Genomic DNA, 21,976 nt, shown 5'->3' with positions numbered 1-21,976 from the left:
TGGAATTCCCAGCACCAATAACTTGATAAACTGCTACCTATAGTTTGATACCTCACTTGGATTTCTGGTTTAGCCTGTCACCTACTGCTCAAATCTTCCCTTTCTCTGTGTCTTCCTGGAAGGACTGCATAATTTTAGGCTTTAGATTTTACCACTTGTTCAGATTCTTCCCAATTCTGCGAAGTCAAGTCCTTTGCACAGAGTTAAGACTTCAATAAATATATCTTCAAGATTGAAGGATCCATAACACTGGTTTTCAGGAAAGGAATGTGCAGATAGTTTCTCTAGAGTTAGTCTAAGAAGTATTCTCTCTCTCTTTTGGCTGTGAGGCTTGTGGGATTTTAGTTTCCCAACCAGGGATTGAAGTGGGGCCCTTGGCAATGAGAGTGAGGAGTCCTAACCACAGGACTGCCAGGGAAGTCCCAAGGAAATGTTAATACTGTACATTGATGCCTAGCATCATGGGTTGAAGAGTATCCCCCCAAAAGATATGCTGAAATTTAATCCTCGGTACCTAAGAATGTGACTTTATCTGGAAATAAATCAGTGTAGATGGTATTAGGTGAGATGACGTCAGCCTAGAGTAGTAAAGCAGCGTAGACTCTCAATCTAGGACTGGTGTCCTTAGAAGAGAGAGGGCCACGTGAAGACAGAGACAGGGAGAGAACCCATGTGACAATGGAGGCAGAGACTGGAAAGATGCATCTACAAGCCAAGCACGCCAGAGACTGTCGGCAAACCACTAAAACGTAGCGGAGGCAAGGAAGGACCCTACAGGCTTCAGAGCACGGCCCTGCTGACACTTGATGCCATCCTTCTAGCCTCCAGAACCGTAAGAGAGTCAAGTTGTGTGGTTTTAAACTACCCAGTTTGTGGTACACTGCTGCAGCATCCTTAGCACACAAACGCATCCAGTAAATTCATCAGATACGTCTACTAGACAAGCAGGGAGCACACCAGAGTGCAGACCCTGCTCCCTGAGCAGCTGCCCCATCAGACTCGGCAGACCTGTGGATGGGCCTGACCTTCTACCTCGCCCAGGCCCATCACACCAGCTGAAGGAGCCCCCAAGACTAAGCCACGGGTTCCAGATATATAGGGAATATTTATGTACACTAGCAGATGTTGTTGTTTAGTCTCTCAGTCATGTCTGACTCTTTGCCACTCCATGGACTTTGGCCCTCCAGGCTCCTCTGTCCATGGCATTCTCCAGGTAAGAATACTGGAATGGGTTGCCATTTCCTTCTCCAGGGGATCTTTCCTACCCAGGGATTGAACCTTTGTCTCCTGCATTGCAGGCGGATTCTTTACTGCTTGAGCCATTGGGGAAACCCCAGCAGGTGGTATACCTCCACATTAAGGCAGACCAGACTGATCTCAACAGGGAACTCAATCAAGAATGAAAAAAATAAAAACACATCCTCATTACAGTGGCCAGATGGTCCTGGTCTGATGCACAAAAATGAAAGCAAGCAAAGTTATGTATCCACTGCATCAAGCACTCAGCTGGGTAGATGGACAGAAAGAAAATCTGAGAATGAAGGTTACCTTTAACAGTCAGAAGTCCTCGAGTCCTATGTTGCCCAAAGTGTATTTTCATCTTTGGTTTTTTATATTTTATTTTTAGCAATATTCTAAGCTCACCTATTGACAACTACCGAATAAGGTCAAGAGTATCTCCTGAGGGGAATGAGGATACAGCAATCCCTTTCAGGCACACAGAAGACTCCACGCTGAACCACACTGTCCTCTGTCCATGTGGGCATCTCCCTGCAGCCTTGGGATTTCAGGGTGGGAGACTATGGGACCCTCAGACCTTCTGAAAGGAAGCTAAAGGGAAGCTCAAAATAGTCATTCAGAAATATGGACTGATTTTGGCTTTTAGTTAAGAGTAGAGCATATAAAAAAGACTAAAGAGAAGAGCAGAGTTTGTGTGACAATTTTTCTCAAGAAAGGGGACAGAGACCTGCTGCAAATCTGAAAGCAGATAAGGAAAATTTAAAGATACTGGAAAAAGAACGGCAACTAACAGTCAAGATGCCTGAGGAAGCAGGCCCAACCTTGTTGCTTGGAGAGACAGGGTTACCTCTCAAGGCTATGACTGAGGAGGGTGTGGTGGGAACTTCAGGAGACAACACAGCAAGTATGGTGAAGAAGAGCCCAGGCTCTAAGCCAAATAGCCCAGATTCAAATTCTTATCTTTGGGCAAGTTATTTAACCACTTTGGGCTTTAGCTTTTGTACCTATAAATAGGCACAATAATAGTACCTACCCTCATCAAATTTTGAGTACTTTTACTTTGATAAATTAATACAATTTAAATGCTCAGGACAGTAGGCCACGTAAATCCTCAATAAGCTTAGCTAGTACTATTGTTGTTGTTGTTCTTTAGAGTAGCAGTGTCTGGCACAGCGTGACTTTTTTTTTTGGCCATGCCACAGCTCGCAGAATCTCAGTTCCCCGACCAGGGACTGAACCTGTGCCCCAGGGGTGAAAGCCTAGAATCCTAACCACTAGGCCACCAGGGAACTCCCCAGAATGACCTTTTCCTTTTTTTAAAGATAATTTTAAAAGATCAGTTTCAAGTTCACAGCAAAATTGAGACGAAGATAGAGATTTCACACATACTTCCAGCCAGAAAGACTTCAACAAAACTTAGATAACATCTAGTGTTCTTCATAGTTATCCTAGATTTACCATTACTTGCTGATGTTGAGACTAGAAGCTTTTGGGGATTCCTTGATTCCATAGAGACTTAGATATCAAAAAAAGTAAAAGGGGGCCTCTTAAACAACAGAATAATTCAAAGACAAATGAAAAAACCTTGAGATTCTAAGAACTGCTTCAAATTCGGAACAATTTCCATTTCATCTAGAGCACTAAGTGCTTCTGCCTGAAGGTGTTTTGGCCCGGAATGAACCAAAGCAGAGGTGGATCAGTTGTGGGCTCAGGTGTCTTTGCTGTGATTTTGAGTTGAGAGCTTGAGATATTCCTCAAAAGTAGAAAAAAATAAAATAAACTGGGCAAGTAGAAAAGGAAAGAAAGCATCTGATCAGGAAGTGAGAAGACTGCTTCCTGATAATGGATGGACGCTAGGTAGAGATGTTCCCGGTGATGAGATGTACTCATCCCCGGTGAGGAGACTGAGATGCAGAGACACACCAGAGTGTGTCCTCAGAGACAGGTGAGGGGCAGACTAACCACCAGCCAAGCCAGACTGCAGACAGTCCACAAGGATGGAAAGCGAGGCTGGAGGCAAAGAGATAGGCTTCCCAAGACCAGGAAGCATAGGTCCTCTGGGAAAAGAAAAGTATTGCTGGGACTATGAAAGAGGGAAGGTCAGCCAAAGTGTTTAGGTCTGGATGAAAACAGACCTCTCTTCTTGGAGATAATCATCAGAGCAAAAGGCAGAGGAAAGTACTGGCTGGCCACAGACACACAGGAGCCCTATAGCTTAAACCCAGACAGCTGGATAATGCGGGCCTGGATGAGCTATTGGAATAGACTGGATTAGGACGAGTTATTGAAACAGGCTAATCCAGGGAGGTGTGTGCCCCTAAATGATCTGGTCTATGATTTATCTGCATTTATACACAGAACAATTCAGACATTTTTATCTTTTGAGATTCTGAGTTTTGTTTGTTCGATTTTGGTTTCACCTTGAATTCCCTTCTGATACACTTTTAACTGCAAGTTGGAATCTCCAGGAGATGTACCCACCCCCAATGCTGGTTAATGGTGGTGGAGATACAGTTCCAAAATTTGGAGTCTCTAGGAGGTAGCTGAGGGAGCAGATGATCTAGCCTGCCCTTGCCTTGGGAAACTCATTACAGGTCTTCTAATTTTCTAAGAACAGCAAAAGAATACCAAACACTGGATATTCTTTGGGACCTATGAAAAACTTGAGAGGATAAAGGAAAGGTAGAAGATCTGGGATTGAATTTGTCCTCATGTCTACTGCTGACTTAAAAAGTCAAAATTCCAGCGAGCAGAAAATGAAACTTATATGATTTCCTAGGTTTGCACAGCTGACTGACTAAACAGTGCTCCAAGCTCAATGGCTAAAAACACGGGCAGCAGCACACCAGCCACTGAGCCTACCCATCAGGTGGCAACACGTCTCTGGAGCTGATAACAAACAGCTCCGACTCCCAAAAAGGCTGTGCTTCCACGATGTTCCACAAACAGCAGCCAGCAGGTCAGTTCTTAACCGTTAACTTCAGAAGCCGAGTCACAGACTTAAATAAAGTGCTGTAAAAATGTGAAATGAATGCTGATACTTCTTGGTAGCAGCATATTCATGGGAAGTCTATAACATGTCTTACTTTCTAGTTCTCTTCTAAATGGTGATTTTAAAAAAATAAGAAAAATATGTTTTTTTTTTTTGTCCTGAGCCAAAAAATCATTAGGTCAATTTTATTCTCAAAGGCATTCCCATGGCACCTAAAAACAGAGAGATTTACAGGAAGGAAGAGCAGATTTGGTAATATCTCTCAATTTCTTAACTTTAGACTTGAGTCTTCAATAAATTCTAATTCTCTTTGATGTTGCTTGTTTGACCTTGTTATTTATTTATCCAAAGGGAATGACTAATCATCATCGAAACTGCCTGCAATCTGGGAGACCAGGGTTCAATCCCTGCGTGGGAAAGATCTCCTGGAGAAGGGAATGGCAACACAATTCAGTATCCTTGCCTGAAGAATTCCATGGAGAGAGAAGCCTGGTGGGCTACAGTCCATGGGGTTGCAAAGAGTCAGACAGGATTGAATAACTAACACCTTCACTTATCATCATCAACAGAGCCAGTCTGTGCTACAAATTCACTAGTGTTTTAGAGAAATGCCAAAATAAACACACCCAAGAGTACTGACCCCACATAAACGTAGGTAAGAATTCAGTTTATCTACTGAACCTCCTCAAATCAGTGAGTTCAAGTGCCATTTCTAAAGGTGGAGGAGGGTGGGGAGGACGAGTCTGTTTTAAAGACAATTCTGAACACTGTGGTTATTTGAAATTAAATTGGTACCTTTTCTTGGAAACTGCTAAGAAGTAAAGAGGAAATGGCAATATCACTTTTAGAGTGATTTTAAAAAAGAAGTGCTATCTAGGTGTACTATATGGTTGAAGCTATTTTTATTTAGAGAGTCGACTTAAATAGAAATGGACACAAAGTATGGAAACCCATTGTTTTTAGGAGGCAAAAGCTTAAGGCTAGCCTGATAAAGCACAGGAAAAGACAATGGGGTTAAGCCTATTTCCTTATTAGTTACTGCTATAACAGGTCAAGAAAAGAAACGTTTTCTTTGGCAATCTGGCAGATTTCAGAGAGGGGCATCATTCCAGAGTAAGAACCAAAAGTTTACAGAAGATACTAGAAAATGAGAAACCATGAGTAGTAATAATGCCTGAAAACTATCAAGAGAACTGCAACTCTTGAGTGTCCCTAGGAGAGAGGACAGTGAGGGATGATGGTGGCTGCTTCCAAGCACAGAATGCTTACCCTCTGCCAGCCTCCACACTTCTATAAAATTTGTACAAATTCATTCAATCATCACAACAACAGATCTGAGTAACATCCCCATTTCATGGAGGAGGAAACAAGCTTAGGAGTGGCTAAGTAACTTGTCTGAAGACAGAGAGTCCAGATCTCTCTGTCTTACCATCTCTCTTCTTACCATCCCGCTGCAGGGCCCCCGGGTCCTGCTTAACTAATGAGGTGACTAGTACTGTGGAGCTGCTCTTCCTGCAACAGGGAGTGCATGGTGTTGGGAAAGTGCCGCACCAGAGGCCACTAGATCTCAGTCCCCGGTGGGGCTCTATCCCGCTCACCTGGCCTGCAACACGGCACGAAGCGCATGGTGCTGAGGTCTCACCTGACAGTACCGCTGAACAGCACCGGCTCCTGGGGAATGATGGAGAGCTTGCTCCGGAGGTCAGCAAGGCCAATGTCACTGATTCTCACTCCATCAATCTTGATGCAGCCTCCACACAACTCCACCAGGCGGAAGAGGGCCATGCCCAGAGAGGACTTCCCTGATGAGTCAGAAGACAGGCAAGAGTCATTCGATTGGCAAATTCTGGGAAGACAAAACTGGCTTCTTCTCAGGGCAACATCACCATTTTTCTATTTCTGTTCAATCATTATTTCGATGGATACCGTATATAACTCAGATAATTTAGAAAGTGATAGCCACAAAAACAAAAACAAAAAACAAGGAACTCTCTGGAGCTATCAAGCATATACACTTATACAACATACTGCAGCCTGAGGAGGAATGGGAGGGACCGTTACAATCTCCTGAGAGTAAAATGGAAAAACGTCTCCTTTTCACCTTAGGTACAGGTACACAGGGTTTAACACTTCTCAAGCAAGAACCAAGAGCTAGGAGCTTGAGGCAAGTTAGAGAACAAGCTGTTGTCTCTCTTCTGTCCCCTTATTTCAGCAGAGAAAAACAGGACAAGGCCTCTCACTGCCACGAAGCTAGGGAAGGGAGAAGCTCTAAGCTAAACACACAAGGAAAGGAGTTTTGGATTTGAGAAAATGAATAACTGCAGATTCTCTACCATGATAGGAAAATGTAGAAAAGCAGGTTTGGGGGATAAAATAGCAAGTTCAGGATCACAGTGATAGGCAGAATCCGTTCCGTTCCATTCAGTCGCTCAGTCGTTTCCGACTCTTTGCGACCCCGTGGACTGTAGCCTACCAGGCTTCTCCGTCCATGGGATTCTCCAGGCAAGAATACTGGAGTGGGTTACCATTTCCTTCTCCAGGGGATCTTCCCGACCCAGGGATCGAACCCGGGTCTCCCGCATTGGAGGCAGACGCTTTAACCTCTGAGCCACCAGGGAAGCCCGATAGGCAGAATAGCCTTTCATAATTGACTCTTCATTTAAAAAATGAAGAGCAGTAACATCAATTTCCCATAATCTAACTACTGCTTTTTTAAAAAAAATTATGCATGTACGTATCTATTTATTTATTTGGCTACAGTGGGTCTTAGCTGTGGGATCTGTGAAGCTGCTGCATGTGGAGTCTAGTTCCTCGACCAAGGATTGGACCCAGGACCCCTGCACTAGGAGCACAGAGTACCAGCCTCTGCACCACCAGGAAAGTCTTGCTCTTTTTTTTTTTTTTTTTGATACATTTCCTTTTAGTTTGTTTCCTTAAGAGTTGAGATGATACCAGAGAAATATTGTAACTATCTTCTCCACTTAACATTACATAGTAAGCACTCAATTATATTACCTTTTTGAGATAAAGTTTTAGTGGCTACAATAATTTCCACTGTGTGGCTGTACTCTTATTTAAACAGTCCTCTAATGTTGCACATGTAGTTTAATTAAAACTTACTAGAATAATGCTATAGGGCTTCCTAGGTGGCTCAGTGGTAAAGAATCTGCCTGCCAAGTTTGATCCCTGGGTTGGGAATATCCCCTGGAGAAGGAAATGGCAACCCACTCCAGTATTCTTGCTGGGAAAATCCTATGGACAGAGGAACCTGGCAGGCTACAGCCCACGGGGTTGCAAAGTGTCGGACATGACTTAGTGACCAAACAGCAGCAGCAGAATAATGCTATGGTAACCTTGTCATCACTCAAACTGCTTCTACCTCAGAAAATTTCCTTGAAACAGATTCTGAGAACTGAAACGACTTTTAAATATTTACATATATATTCAAAAAGATCAGTGCTCTTCCCCCATCAAAAAAAAAAAAAATAAGTTCGACATAGTCCTGTCTATCTTTCTGCAAGTCAGACCCACAATTTAGATGCAGAACTATGGGTTTTTAGCTGTTTGAGCAGTTTTCCTGGTTGTCTTTTAAAAAAACCTTTTTTTAACTAGTTTGATTTACCTATTTATTTATTTAAAAAATTTTTTTGGCTACACCCTGAGGCATACAGGATCTTAGCTCCCCAATCAGGGATCGAACCCATACCCCCTGCATTGGAAGCCAGAGTCTTAACCACTGGACTGCCAGTGAAGTCCCAGTTGTCTGGTTCTTTATTCTCCTTCCCTGCTCTGCCTCCATGTTCTTAAAGACTTCTCATGGCAGCCTCCTGACTGTCTTCTCAGAGGTCAGTGAGGATACAAATATCTGCCTTGCCCCAGTGTCTGTAGCCACAGACCTGCTGTCTAGATCTGACTCCTGTCAAATAACCTCTGGGAACCCTGACTGTCCATCTCCCTATGGCAGGGGTCTTCATGTCCATCTGCGAGTTGGGAAACCCGAATCTATGTAGCAGAACAGTTCTCAAGGAGCCTTTCCTCCTGGGAGTGGCTTTTTCAGGAGTGGGCTAGTGGTCCCTCACCCAGGTAGAAGGGAGGAGGTGGAGGGCCCCCTTCAGTGCCAAGGCAGTGGTTCAAGATTTAAGGTGCTCAAATAAATGGTGCTCAAAAGAAGGAATGGTGCTCAAATAAATGATAAGCACCATTGATCTGAGCACTGTAAATCCTGAAGGAATGGCGGAAGGAATAGTGCTTAAATAAATAGGCTAAGTTGTTCTGTTTTAACAAAAGATCTGAGTCTAGACTACCTTTGCACAGATGGAATGTGATGGTAAAATAAAGCCATGATATCCTTAGGTGGTTATAACCACGGCAGAGAGCCAGGACCTATGTCACAGTCTCGAAAGAACCTTATTAGGATTATAGTTTAGACTTTGTAAGTCAGGCTATTTAGAATTATTTTATTTTTGTTTATTTCTCATCTGCTTATACTTTAATAAAGTCTTGGTGAAAATTTTGATCTGTCTTACTGTGTTAAAAGGACATCACAGGAAGAGAGGGCAGAGGTTTCAGGTGAGCAGTGCACCCCTAGGGGGCCAATGCAGCAGAGGGAATTTATGGGAGAGAGCAAAGCAAGAGCCATGGGTACAGTCACCCTCATGGCTGGGCATTCTCTCTCCAGTGTAAAAACTTAGAGGCCGTATCTTGTTTTGATGTGAAATAATGCCTTCAAAGAGGGAGCAGGAAATAGCTTTTTCTTTTCTGCTTACCACATTCTTTAAAGTAAATTGACTAGAAAAGACTTTTTTTAATGGCAAGAAAAAAAAAAAGCTAAAGGAGTTGTGATGCCAAGGGAACACAGAGCCTAGAAAGCTCAAGGGAAGTGACTCAGAGAGAACTCTTACACAAGGGTGAACAGGTTAGTGAAAGAAGACAAGACCCAATCTTGAAATGATATTCAGTAAAGAAAGAGGGAAAGAAACACACTTCTAAGAATAGTAGGGAACTAAAATGCCTAAAATGATGGCCTTTTCTCTATTTATTTACAACTGATGTCAGATCAAGAAAATAATTTCTGTCTTCGAAGGAACACAGATTCCTTATTTAGAGCTATGTTGCCTTCTAATAAATATGAGACTATTCTTGTAACACATCACAAAGACCTTAAGCTTTTTGTATATTTTGACTTCACAGAAATAAGGATGTTACTGTGGCGCTATTCATAAAAGTGAAAAATTGACAACAACTCACTGCCCTTCAACTGGATCTGGGTTAATATAAATTATGGTACATCCATAAAACAGAATTTTATGTCATACTGCATAGAAATCATGTCACAGAATATTGACATGAAAAATACGTGGTAATTTTATAAATAGGCCATGAAACAGTGTGTGTAAAAGTACCTCATTTTTGTAAAATACATTTGTTGACAGCCTAATAAGATATCCACCAATATACTAGCAGTTAATTATCTCTGGGTAGTGGCGTTATGGGTACCTTTCACCTTTTGTACTTTACTATATGTTTCCAGAAATATATCTACTTCTGCTTTATTGACTACACCAAAGCCTTTAACTGTGTGGATCACAACAAACTGTGGAAAATTCTTCAAGAGATGGAAATACCAGACCATCTTACCTGCCTCCTGAGAAATCTGTATGCAGGTCAAGAAGCAACAGTTAGAACCGGACATGGAACAACCGACTGGTTCCAAATTAGGAAAAAGTACATCAAGGCTGTATACTGTCACTCTGCTTATTTAACTTATATGCAGAGTACATAATGCAAAATGCCAGGCTGGATGAAGTACAAGTTAGAATCAAGATTGCCACGAGAAATATCAATAACCTCAGATATGCAGATAACACCACCCTTATGGCAGAAAGCGAAGAGGAACTGAAGAGCCTCTTGATAAAAGTGAAAGAGGAGAGTGAAAAAGCTGGTTTAAAACTCAACATTCAAAAAATAATGATCATGGCATCTGGGCCCATCACTTCATGGCATAGATGTCACTTCACTGAAGGGGAAAGAATGGAAACAGTAACAGACTTTATCTTCCTGGGCTCCAAAATCACTGCAGATGGTGACTGCAGCCATGAAATTGCTCCTTGGAAGAAAAGTTATGACCAACCTAGATAGCATATTGAAAAGCAGAGACATTACTTTGCCAACAAAGATCTGTCTTGTCAAACTATGGTTTTTCTAGTAGTCATGTATGGATGTGAGAGTTGGACCATAAGAAAGCTGCTGCTGCTGCTGAGTCACTTCAGTCGTGTCCGACTCTGTGCAACCCCATAGACGGAAGCCAACCAGGCTCCCCTGTCCCTGGGATTCTCCAGGCAAGAACACTGGAGTGGGTTGCCATTTCCTTCTCCAATGCATGGAAGTGAAAAGTGAAAGTGAAGCCGCTCAGTCATGTCTGACCCTTAGCGACCCCACGGACTGCAGCCTACCAGGCTCCTCCATCCATGGGATTTTCCAGGCAAGAGTACTGGAGTGGCTTGCCATTGCCTTCTCCGTAAGAAAGCTGAGCACCAAAGAACTGATGCTTTTGAACTGTGGTGTTAGAGAAGACTCTTGAGAGTCCCTTTGCAAAGAGATCAAACAGTCAATCCTAAAGGGAATCAGTCCTGAATATTCATTGGAAGGATTAATGCTGAAGCTGAAGCTCCAATACTTTGGCCACCTGAGGTGAAGAATTGACCCATTGGAAAAGACCCTGATGCTAGGAAAGATTGAAGGCAGGAGGAGAAGGGGATGACAGAGGATGAGATGGTTGGATGGCATCACTGATTCGATGGACATGAGTTTGAACAAACCCTGGGACCTGGTGATGGACAAGGAGGCCTGGCATGATGTAGTCCGTGGGGTCGCAAAGAGTTGAACATGACTGAGCAACTGAACTGAACTGTTTCAAGTGCTCTGCATTGAGAATGTATACTTTGATGATTAGAAAAAGTATTAAATGTTTTGAAGCAGTGTTGAAAATAAACCTTAAAAAGTGGTTTCAGAGACCTGAGACACTTATAACTCACCTAACAGGAATCTGGTTTGAAGACATGAGAGTGATATTCAATAAACAGCAAATCATGGGCCTTAAACTTGACTCTGATTGATTTAAATGTTTCTTCAGAGAGGTGATCCTTACCTGATCCTGTTCGACCCACAATGCCAATCTTCTCCTTGGGTTTGATGGTGAAGGACACTTTCTTCAGGACCAGAGGGAGATTTTCTTGGTACCTCATCTCTGCATTCTCAAAGGTGATCTCTCCTTCCTGGGGCCAGTCAGGGGAGGGAGCCTTGTTCTTAATTCTGGCAGGTGCTTCCAAAGATAGAGTCTGGGGAGACAGAAAAGGCTGGTTCAGACTGACCACAGATTCTAGGGTAGCTGCAAGGTTTTGTCACAGAAGTAAGACCAGGATACCCATAGCAACCACAGAGACAGCTGCTGCCCTGCTCCCTTGCTGTGAAAGAGTCCCTGGCAGTAAACACTCATCACCAATTAACTAGACAGAGAGAGTTACTACCCCTGGCAGTTTACGATGGCCTTCTATCTCTCTTCAGCCACAGCAGATTTTAGTGGAATTCTTTGAAAACATTCCCCTTGAAACAGGGTTCCATCATTTGAAAACCAATGACCTAAACTCAAAGGAGCAAAACTAGCATTCATGGAACGTTTAATGAAAGCTTAGCAACCTGAGCCATCTCAGTCAATCCAGGAGACTCAGACACTAATCCCAACTCTACCACTAACAGCTGCGTGAACTGGATATACCAGTTCTTCAATCTCTGTCTGAGTTTCTCATCTGTAAACTCTAGGGACTGGATTAGATGATTTTAGAAATCCATTCCAGCTTAAAATTGCTGTGTTTAATAATAATTATTGGGTAATTTTGGTCATCTATAGTCACACCTCCCCATGTTTTTAAAACTCTCTGGCGATTAGTCATGGAGCCTACAGCCTCACAGGGAAGTAAAGGTCAAAGACTGTAGTGCTCTGGTGGGTAGGGGTAGGGACTCAAGTCTAAAACTCAGTGTTGGGACAGGCTTCCAGGTTGTGGACGGGCAGCAGGGAACCAGTTCTCAGGAATGTGACTGATTTGTGTAAAGTACACTCTGTACCATGGCTGACCATCACCCTGACCTTTCCAGCAAGAGACCCACACCAATAGTGATACTAAATCAAACACAACATGTACAGTCACAAATTGCCCACGGACCAGAGCAACCAGCCAAGAGGCTCATGTATAAACATAAACGGCTATTAGCAGATTTATCAGATAGCTATCTGCCATTCTTTCTGATAACAATCATTTATAAGTTTAAGAAATATCCTACGACTGATCAGGTTCATTGCCAAAACAAACCAGTGGGATATGTCTCTGCTAGAAAAAGCAGTTACGTAACATACTAGTTCTCAGTGAAAGGGCAGTTCTTCAAAACAGTGTTTGTAAGTCAATATTCTAGTTGGAAGTTGAAATGTATTCTGCCCATGTAAATAATGATATAAATGAAAATAAAGACTCTGGGCAGTTTGCAAAATAGGTAACTCCTGAGAAATGAGTTCAACGTGAGAATGTTAACTACTCAAGACTCTGCTTCTCTCTACAGAAAATTGCTTTCAGACTTTGAACTAGGAGGAAGACACTGCCCCACTGCAGGACTGTAGCGGTTCCTGGGGGAAGGTGGGAAGAGCTGGATCATCTCAGTACCAATGCAGTTAACTGGTTTCTGAACTGTGAACACAGTATAGAATTAGGCATGGAGCCTTTGAAACTCCAGAAGTCTGGGTCCTATCTCAAACCTATTGCATCAGAATCTTTAGAGATGAGGCCCATGTTAGTCTTTGCCTCAACCTCTGTACGGGATTCTGATGGCCATCCCTGGTTAAGAACCAAATGAACTAGACTAAGACTTGAAATAACACCTGGTTTTAAATAGTATAAGGAAAATATTACATTAGCCTGCTTAACTGAATTAATGAGGTTAGGAACACTTTGGAAATTAGCTGATGAATGTAAGTTCTCAATCAGACCACAATTCACAAATATACTTAGAAAATCTTATGATATTCTCTTTTGCATTCTATGCATACTGGAGAGATGCTGCCTCTCCTGTGGGACAAGATGAGGCAGAGAAAACAAGCTTCTTCCTGGGACATTTATTCCAGGCGGTAAAAGGGTAAAACTGCTGCCCGAAAAGTCAGATTGCAGCAGAAGGCCTGCAGGAGCCTGACCTTGATGTAGTGGTTGATCCTCTCCACTGAGGTGAAGCGAGCTTCTGTCTCTGATGCCAGTCTGACAGTAAACTGGAACAGCCCCGTCAACTGATCATGGAAAACAACAATCCAAGAGAGAATTTATTATTAATATACACCAAGGGAATGCCAGCAAACCTCTTTCACCTAAGGGATCACAACTCAATTGTGAGAACTAACTGTGGATAGACAGTAGCTGGCTTTAGGGACCAAATCATTCTTTAAATGTTTAAGACAATGCCTCATAGCTCCCAGTCAACTGCAACTCTCAGTGAATCCAGGTGGCACTGCAGTACTGGCATTAACTTCTCTATACCTAAAGGCTTTCTGTCTGTTTTTACATTTCCAGAAATTCAGCTGTAGCTGCATAACTTTTGGGCTTCGTAATTGTACCTATACCTGGGTATAGCAGCCATAATAAATGGTGACTGTGTCAACCTGTGAGCAGCAGTGAGAATGCTTCCAGGAAGGTCAACAGAAACGAGGCTGGGCCAAAACTGAATGCAGAGCCCCGGTCTGTGTACCCCAGACTGAGTACTCTGAAACAGAGTATATATAACACAAATTTCTCCCACCCCCCACCCCCAGCCCTCCAAGAATCAAGTTAAGTCTGCAAGACATGGACAAATACCTTTGAGTATCTGTAAAGATATAGATCTCTTCTTAGGTTTCCTCTGACCACTTATTTTTATCTTTCCAATATAGAAAAATGTCAAACATATACAAGAATAGAGAGGACAGTATAATGGGCTCCCATGTATCAAACATTCATCTTAAAAAATTATCAACTTACAACCAGCATTGTTTCACCTGTACCACCCCATTCTTCCATATATCTGGAATCAAATCTCATATAGCCTAAGTTTTATCCTTAAATACTTCCACTTCTATCTCTCTAAAATATAAAATCTCCTTGAAAACCATTACCACATCTTTAAAAAGTTAGTAACAATTCTTTATCATCTTTAACTATCTAGTCAGTGCTGTTTCCCACTGTTCTCTGAGCTATTTGAAGACCTTCAAACATCCCTAAGAACCAAAAAGGTTTATGTATGTAACAGTACTGGGAAAATTTGGGGCCTGAAAATAAAACACACAGAAGTAGTATATTGAGGATATCTATTTCTTAGAAGACTAGGAAGAGGCCAGAGAAGAAAGGTTAATGAAGACATAAATCTACAATTAAGAAACAATTTTCAAAATCTGTTTATTTAAGAAAAAACAGCACCTACTTCATAAACACATGCAACAGAGTAAATCCCTTTATTCCCATAAAGTCAACCTTTAGCATTCATGGGGAATTGGTTCCAGGATTCCATCAAAAATCCAAGGATGCTCAAGTCCCTTATATAAAATGGCCTAGTAATTGCCTACAACTTACAGACATTCTCCTGTAACCTTTAAGTCATCTCTGCTGCTGCTGCTGCTAAGTCACTTCAGTCGTGTCCGACTCTGTGTGACCCCATAGACGGAAGCCCACCAGGCTCCCCTGTCCCTGGGATTCTCCAGGCAAGAACACTGGAGTGGGTTGCCATCTCCTTCTCCAATGTGTGAAAGTGGAAAGTGAAAAGTGAAAGTGAAGCGCATCCGACCCTTAGCGACCCCATGGACTGCAGCCTACCAGGCTCCTCCATCCATGGGATTTTCTAGGCAAGAGTACTTACTTATAATACCTATATAATGTAAAGACTTGGTAAATAGTTATAAATACAATGTGCTACATAAATAGTTGTACATCTATAGTAAATTCAGTTTTCAGAACTATCTGGAATTTCCCTTCCCAAATATCTTTGATCTGCAGTTGGTTGACTCTATGGAGGCAGAACTCGGGGATGTGGAGGGCTGACTGTGTTCCAGTCCACAGTGCTACTGCCAAAGCAGATGGGGAGAAGCTCTAGGAGCCAGAGGTAAAACAACAGCTTAGGGCAGAGTCTCCTACCAGGCCTCTCCCATGCCAAAGTATGAGAAAGACAATGCCCTCATCCCAAAGACTAACCTGCACAGCATAGGAGATGGCAAGCCCTGCGTAGGCCGGGGGAATCTGCCCATGCATGAGAACAATCATCAGCCCAGTGGTGGTGATCAGGGCAATGCTGATTAGGTCCAGCCGCACCGCCAGCCACCGCATGGCACAAGTGAACAGGAAGAAAGGACTCTGGTTGTTATCCAGTAGCTCCTGGTACCTGTGAGGAAGATAGAACACCTCATAAAGTAAAGTACCACACAACCCCAGTCATGGAGGATGCCAACGCTTGGTGAGTTCTGGGTGGAGGGCTAATACTAAAGTATAACACTACTGCTTGTAACCAGGAGAGTGATATGGAAACTTAAGGAGTGCAGAGTATTCCAGGCTCCACACACAGGAAGACACGGGGGATTTCCAGTTTTACCCTTTGAAAGAAACATATTCAAGATACTAGGAAAAATATATTTACTTCAACAGCACAGGGAAAGCAGGAGGGAAGAAGACCAAATAAAGAGGCTGTTTAAGCTTTAGAGAATTGCTTTAGGTCAGTGGTCATTTTCTTGAGGAAAGAGAGGTTACAAATGCAAACTGCAGAAATGGCACAAGAGCAGGAAAAAGACTCTTGGACTGAATACGAGAAAATGGAAATAGTCTGCTGACATATTTGTTTCCCAAGGCTATGGAGCAAAGAACCAGAAGCAGTGAGTGAGTTAAACCAGAACAGAAAGACCGAGACAACCTTTATCACTGCAGGAAGGAGACCCTCTGTCATCAGGGGTCCTAGAGAGCAGCTCTCACCCCACCTGAGGGTCTGGGGTCACACACAACTAGAACTTCAGAGTGGGAGGCCTGGGTAGGCAAAGATACTTTGCCTTAAAGAAAATCCCTTTCCTCCTTATAAGAAGATATGTGCACTTTAGAGGAAATTTAGGAAACACAATAAAAAAGAGGGAAATGTAAAATTCCAGCACTCTCACCACTCAGCTAAAACCAGAATCCATATTCTGCTGCATTTCTTCCCAGTATTTTTTCCAATGCCCTCATGTTTATGTGGGTACATACCTACACATGTACACGTCAACATATTTTAATTTTGCTTAAAGTTAGGATACATTTTTCAGAATTATTTAACCAAAACTTTCTATCCTAGAGTTACTCTTTAATGTTAATTACTTAATTTTTGGAATGAACTAGATACTCTATAAGACAGAATATTCACAAGGTGCCAAAGGTTTTACCATGAAAAGTCAGTCTTTCTCCTGCCCTCCTCCAGCTACTCACTTCCACTGTCCAGTGGCAGCTGTTAGTTTCCTGTGTGTTCTTTCAGATATTCTAAATGTTACAGACACATATTTAAAGGGAGCAAACTATATATGCACTCTATATCTTGCTCTCTCATCTAATATAACTTGGAGATCATTCCACATCAGTACCTAGGAAGCAGTCTCATTCTTTTTAGGAGCCACATAATATTCCATTATACGGGAACACCACAGCCTATTCAACCAGTCCTCTACTGAAGGACATTTAGTCTAATTCAACATCTAGTTAACATAAATCTCCACAATGACTATATAAGTACAGAAATTTCTCACACAAACAATGTTAACAGCTAAATAAAATGTCAATCTATTGACTATGAATATCTTACTTTTCCAAGAAAAAAAAAAGGAGCAAAACTCTGTCAAATATAGCCATTCAGTACCGAAAGCTAATAAAGACTCCAAATCTGTTTTTGTCTTCCCATTTGCTCAGAAGGGAGTTCTACCAAGCAAGTGAATCTTAATCAGCAGAGATCATTAAATCACTAATACCCTTACTAATGAGTTTTATAAACCCCAATTTTTACTTTGAAAGGCTTCTTATACTCTCATTAAATGCCGAGATGCTGGCTCCCTGATGAGCCCTCTGGCCCCCATGGAACTAACCTGTGCAGAAATTCCTGCCCTTTGTTGTAGGCGTGGATGGTGGCAAGGCCCTGTATGCTGGATGTGATGTGGGAGAGGAAAGGTGACTGCGTGATATTATCCAGACGCTTCAGCTCTCGGATCAGGACCCTGGAGAGAGAACGAGCTCTGTGTCAGAGGGTTGGATTGGCAACTCTGGCTTCACCCTTTGCACTGAAAGACACAAAGACTTCCTGTTTACCTGGAGACAATGTGCAGAACTGAAAAGAGGATGACAAGGGGCCCCACTGCCACGAGGAACCACGGGAAAACTCCCGCGATCATTCCAACACAGAAGAACACCAAGATGACATTCTGAATGAACATCTCGGCCTGGAACGGCAGACGCACGTCAACTGGGGAAACGGTAAAGGAACATGTGTCAGATGCTGGGATCCACAAACAGCCAGAATTTTTTTTTTTAATTTTCAAAAATTTTTATTAGAAAACTGAAATTTACAATATGTTTATATCACTCACTGAGTACATGGCATTTAAAAACAACATCGTTACAGAAAGATAACAAAAATACAAAGTCTTAAAACCTACGGGATATGGAAAACATTATCCACTGAGGCCTTAAATGTAGTGGACTTTACATAAAAAGGAAAAGCAATGAGTCTACAAGTATACAGCCAGTTTAAGAAGTTAGCAAGATAAACAGAATAATCATAAAGAAAAAAAAGCAACTAATACATACCAGGTATTAATGTAATAATAAAGATAAAATTGAGAGGCTCAATAGAGTCAAAGCTGCCTTAAAAAGCTTCTCTAAAAAGGGAAACATCAGGTAACAATAATCAACAAGAAAAATCTTGCAAACAAACAATACTCAAAATGGGAATTACTCATAGAAGCATTAAGAATATAAATAATAGAAACAACTTTATGCCTATACATTCGAAGATTAGTCGTCTCGTATACAGAGTTATTGTTACCATCTTTCTAAATTCCATATATATGCATTAGTATACTGTATTGGTATTTTTCTTTCTGGCTTATTTCACTCTGCAGTTTCATCCACCTCATTAGAACTGATTCAAATGTATTCTTTTTAATTGCTGAGTAATACTCCATTATGTATATGTACCACAGATTTCTTATCCATTTGTCTGCAGATGGACATCTAGGTTGCTTCCTTGTCCTGGCTATTATAAACAGTGCTGCCATGAACACTGGAGTACATGTGTCTCTTTCAATTCTGGTTTCCTCGCTGTGTATGTCCAGCAGTGGGATTGCTGGGTCATATGGCAGTTCTATTTCCAGTTTTTTAAGGCATCTCCACAATGTTCTCCCTAGTGGCTGTACTAGTTTGCATCCCCACCAACAGTGTAAGAGGGTTCCCTTTTCTCCACACCCTCTCCAGCATTTATTGCTTGTAGACTTTTGGATAGCAGCCATTCTAGCTGGCGTGAAATGGTGCCTCGTTGTGGTTTTGATTTGCATTTCTCTGATTATGAGTGATGTTGAGCATCTTTTCATGTGTTTGTTAGCCATCTGTATGTCTTCTTTGGAGAAATGTCTGTTTAGTTCTTTGGCCCATTTTTTTGATTGGGTCGTTTATTTTTCTGGAATTGAGCTGCAGGAGTTGCTTGTATATTTTGGAGATTAATTCTTTGTCAGTTGCTTCATTTGCTATTATTTTCTCCCATTCTGAAGGCTGTCTCTTCACCTTGCTTATAGTTTCCTTTGCTGTGTAGAAGCTTTTAATTTTAATTAGGTCCCATTTGTTTATTTTTGCTTTTATTTCCAATATTCTGGGAGGTGGGTCTTGGAGGATCCTGCTGTGATTTATGTCAGAGAGGGTTTTGCCTATGTTCTCCTCTAGGAGTTTTATAGTTTCTGGTCTTACATTTAGATCTTTAATCCATTTTGAGTTTATTTTTGTATATGGTGTTAAGGAGTGTTCTAGTTTCATTCTTTTACAAGTGGTTGACCAATTTTCCCAGCACCACTTGTTAAAGAGACTGTCTTTTCTCCATTGAATATTCTTGCCTCCTTTGTCAAAGATAAGGTGTCCATAGGTGTGTGGATTTATCTCTGGGCTTTCTATTTTGTTCCATTGATCTATATTTCCGTCTTTATGCCAGTACCATACTGTCTTGATGACTGTGGCTTTGTAGTAGAGCCTGAAGTCCGGCAGGTTCATTCCCCCAGTTCCATTCTTCTTTCTCAAGATTGCTTTGGCTATTCAAAGTTTTTTGTATTTCCATACAAATTGTGAAACTATTTGTTCTAGCTCTGTGAAAAATACCATTGGTAGGTTGATAGGGATTGCACTGAATCTATAAATTATTTTGGGTAGTATACTCATTTTCACAATATTTATTCTTCCAATCCGTGAACACGGTATATTTCGTCCATCTATTAGTGTTCTCTCTGATTTCTTTCACCAGTGTTTTATAGTTTTCTATATATAGGTCTTTTGTTCCTTTAGGTAGTTATATTCCTAAGTATTTAATTCTTTTCATTGCAATGGTGAATGGAATTGTTTCCTTAATTTCTCTATTTTTTCATTATTAGTGTATAGGAATGCAAGGGATTTCTGTGTGTTGATTTTATATCCTGCAACTTTACTATATTCATTGATTAGCTCTAGTAATTTTCTGGTAGAGTCTTTGGGGTTTTCTGTATAGAGGATCATGTCATCTGCAAACAGTGAGAGTTTTACCTCTTCTTTTCCAATCTGGATTCCTTTTATGTCTTTTTCTGCTCTGATTGCTGTGGTCAAACTTCCAAAACTATGTTGAATAGTAGTAGTGAGAGTGGGTACCCTTGTCTTGTTCCTGACTTTAGGGGAAATGCTTTCAATTTTTCACCATTGAGGATAATGTTTGATGTGGGTTTGTCACAGATAGGTTTTATTATGTTGAGGTATTTCCTTCCATTCCCGCCTTCTGGAGGGTTTTTTTTTTTTTTTTATCATAAATGGGTGTTGAATTTTGTCAAAGGCTTTCTCTGCATCTATTGAGATAATCATATGGTTTTTATTTTTCATTTTGTTAATGTGGTGTATTACATTGATTGATTTGTGGTTATTGAAGAATCCTTGCATTCCTGGGATAAAGCCCACTTGGTCATGATGTATGATCTTTTTAATGTGTTCTTGGATTCTGACTGCTAGAATTTTGTTAAGGATTTTTGCATCTATGTTCATCAGTGACATTGGCCTGTAGTTTTCTTTTTTTGTGGCATCTTTGTCAGGTTTAGGGATTAGGGTGATGGTGGCCTCATAGAATGGGTTTGGACGTTTACCTTCCTCTGAAATTTTCTGGAAGAGTTTGAATAGGATAGGTGTTAGCTCTTCTCTAAATTTTTGGTAGAATTCAGCTGTGAAGCCATCTGGACCTGGGCTTTTGTTTGCTGGAAGATTGCTGATTACAGTTTCAACTTCTGTGCTTGTGATGGGTCTGTTAAGATTTTCTATTTCTTCCTGGTTCAGTTTTGGAAAATTGTTCTTTTCTGAAAATTTGTCCATTTCTTCCAAATTGTCCATTTTATTGGCATATAATTGCTGATAGTAGTCTCTTATGATCCTTTGTATTTCTGTGTTGTCTGTTGTGATCTCTCCATTTTCATTTCTAATTTTATTGATCTGGTTTTCCTCCCTTTGTTTCTTGATGAGTCTGGCTAGTGGTTTGTCAATTTTATTTACCTTCTCAAAGAACCAGCTTTTGGCTTTGTTGATTTTTGCTACAGTCTCTTTTGTTCCTTGTGCATTTATTTCTGCCCTAATTTTTAAGATTTCTTTCCTTCTACTAACCCTGGGGTTCTTCATTTCTTCCTTTTCTAGTTGCTTTAGGTGTAGAGTTAGGTTATTTAGTTGATTTTTTTTCTTGTTTCTTGAGGTATTCCTGTATTGCTATGAACCTTCCCCTTAGCACTGCTTTTACAGTGTCCCACAGGTTTTGGGTTGTTGTGTTTTCATTTTCATTTATTTCTATGCATATTTTGATTTTTTTTATTTCTTCTATGATTTATTGGTTATTCAGCAGCGTGTTGTTCAGCCTCCATGTTGGAATTTTTAATAGCTTTTCTCCTGTAATTGAGATCTAATCTTACTTCATTGTGGTCAGAAAAGACGCTTGGAATGATTTCAATTTTTCTGAATTTACCAAGGCTAGATTGATGGCCCAGGATATGATCTATCCTGGAGAAGGTTCCATGTGTGCTTGAGAAGAAGGTGAAATTCATTGTTTTGGGGTGAAATGTCTTATAGATATCTATTAGGTCTAACTGGTCTATTGTATCATTTAACGTTTATGTTTCCTTGTTAATTTTCTGTTTAGTTGATCTATCCATAGGTGTGAGTGGGGTATTAAAGTCTCCCACTGTTATTGTGTTATTGTTAATTTCCCCTTTCCCACTTGTTAGCATTTGTCTTGCATATTGCAGTGCTCCTATGTTGGGTGCATATATATTTATAATTGTTATATCTTCTTCTTGGATTGATCCTTTGATCATTATGTAGTTTCCTTCTTTGTCTCTTTTCACAGCCTTTGCTTTAAAGTCTATTTTATCTGATATGAGTATTGCTACTCCTGCTTTCTTTTGGTCTCTGTTTGCATGGAATATCT

The 21,976-nt window shown here is 41.1% G+C and overlaps 1 protein-coding gene across 5 annotated transcripts in view; it reads right to left on the bottom strand.

Moving 5' to 3' along the window:
* The window catches only part of ABCC5 (ATP binding cassette subfamily C member 5), an 89,083-nt gene that overhangs the window by 10,493 nt on the left and 56,614 nt on the right, over positions 1–21,976 (bottom strand). For all 5 annotated transcript variants that reach the window (XM_055409273.2, XM_088838653.1, XM_055409264.2 and 2 more), the window contains 6 exons: positions 17,602–17,755; positions 17,382–17,510; positions 15,484–15,670; positions 13,467–13,556; positions 11,379–11,568; positions 5,874–6,033 (listed from right to left, as the gene is read on the bottom strand). In XM_055409273.2, the coding sequence (XP_055265248.2) occupies positions 5,874–6,033; positions 11,379–11,568; positions 13,467–13,556; positions 15,484–15,670; positions 17,382–17,510; positions 17,602–17,755 (910 nt within the window). The remainder of the gene's footprint in view (positions 1–5,873; positions 6,034–11,378; positions 11,569–13,466; positions 13,557–15,483; positions 15,671–17,381; positions 17,511–17,601; positions 17,756–21,976) is intronic.

The sequence above is a fragment of the Moschus berezovskii genome, chromosome 1, assembly GCF_049115385.1.
Source record: "Moschus berezovskii isolate FMDL1 chromosome 1, NW_MosBer_1.0, whole genome shotgun sequence".
In the NCBI taxonomy this organism is placed as follows: Eukaryota; Metazoa; Chordata; class Mammalia; order Artiodactyla; family Moschidae; genus Moschus; species Moschus berezovskii.
Note: the sequence above shows the minus strand (reverse complement) of the source record. Positions and strands in the feature narration are given on the sequence as shown.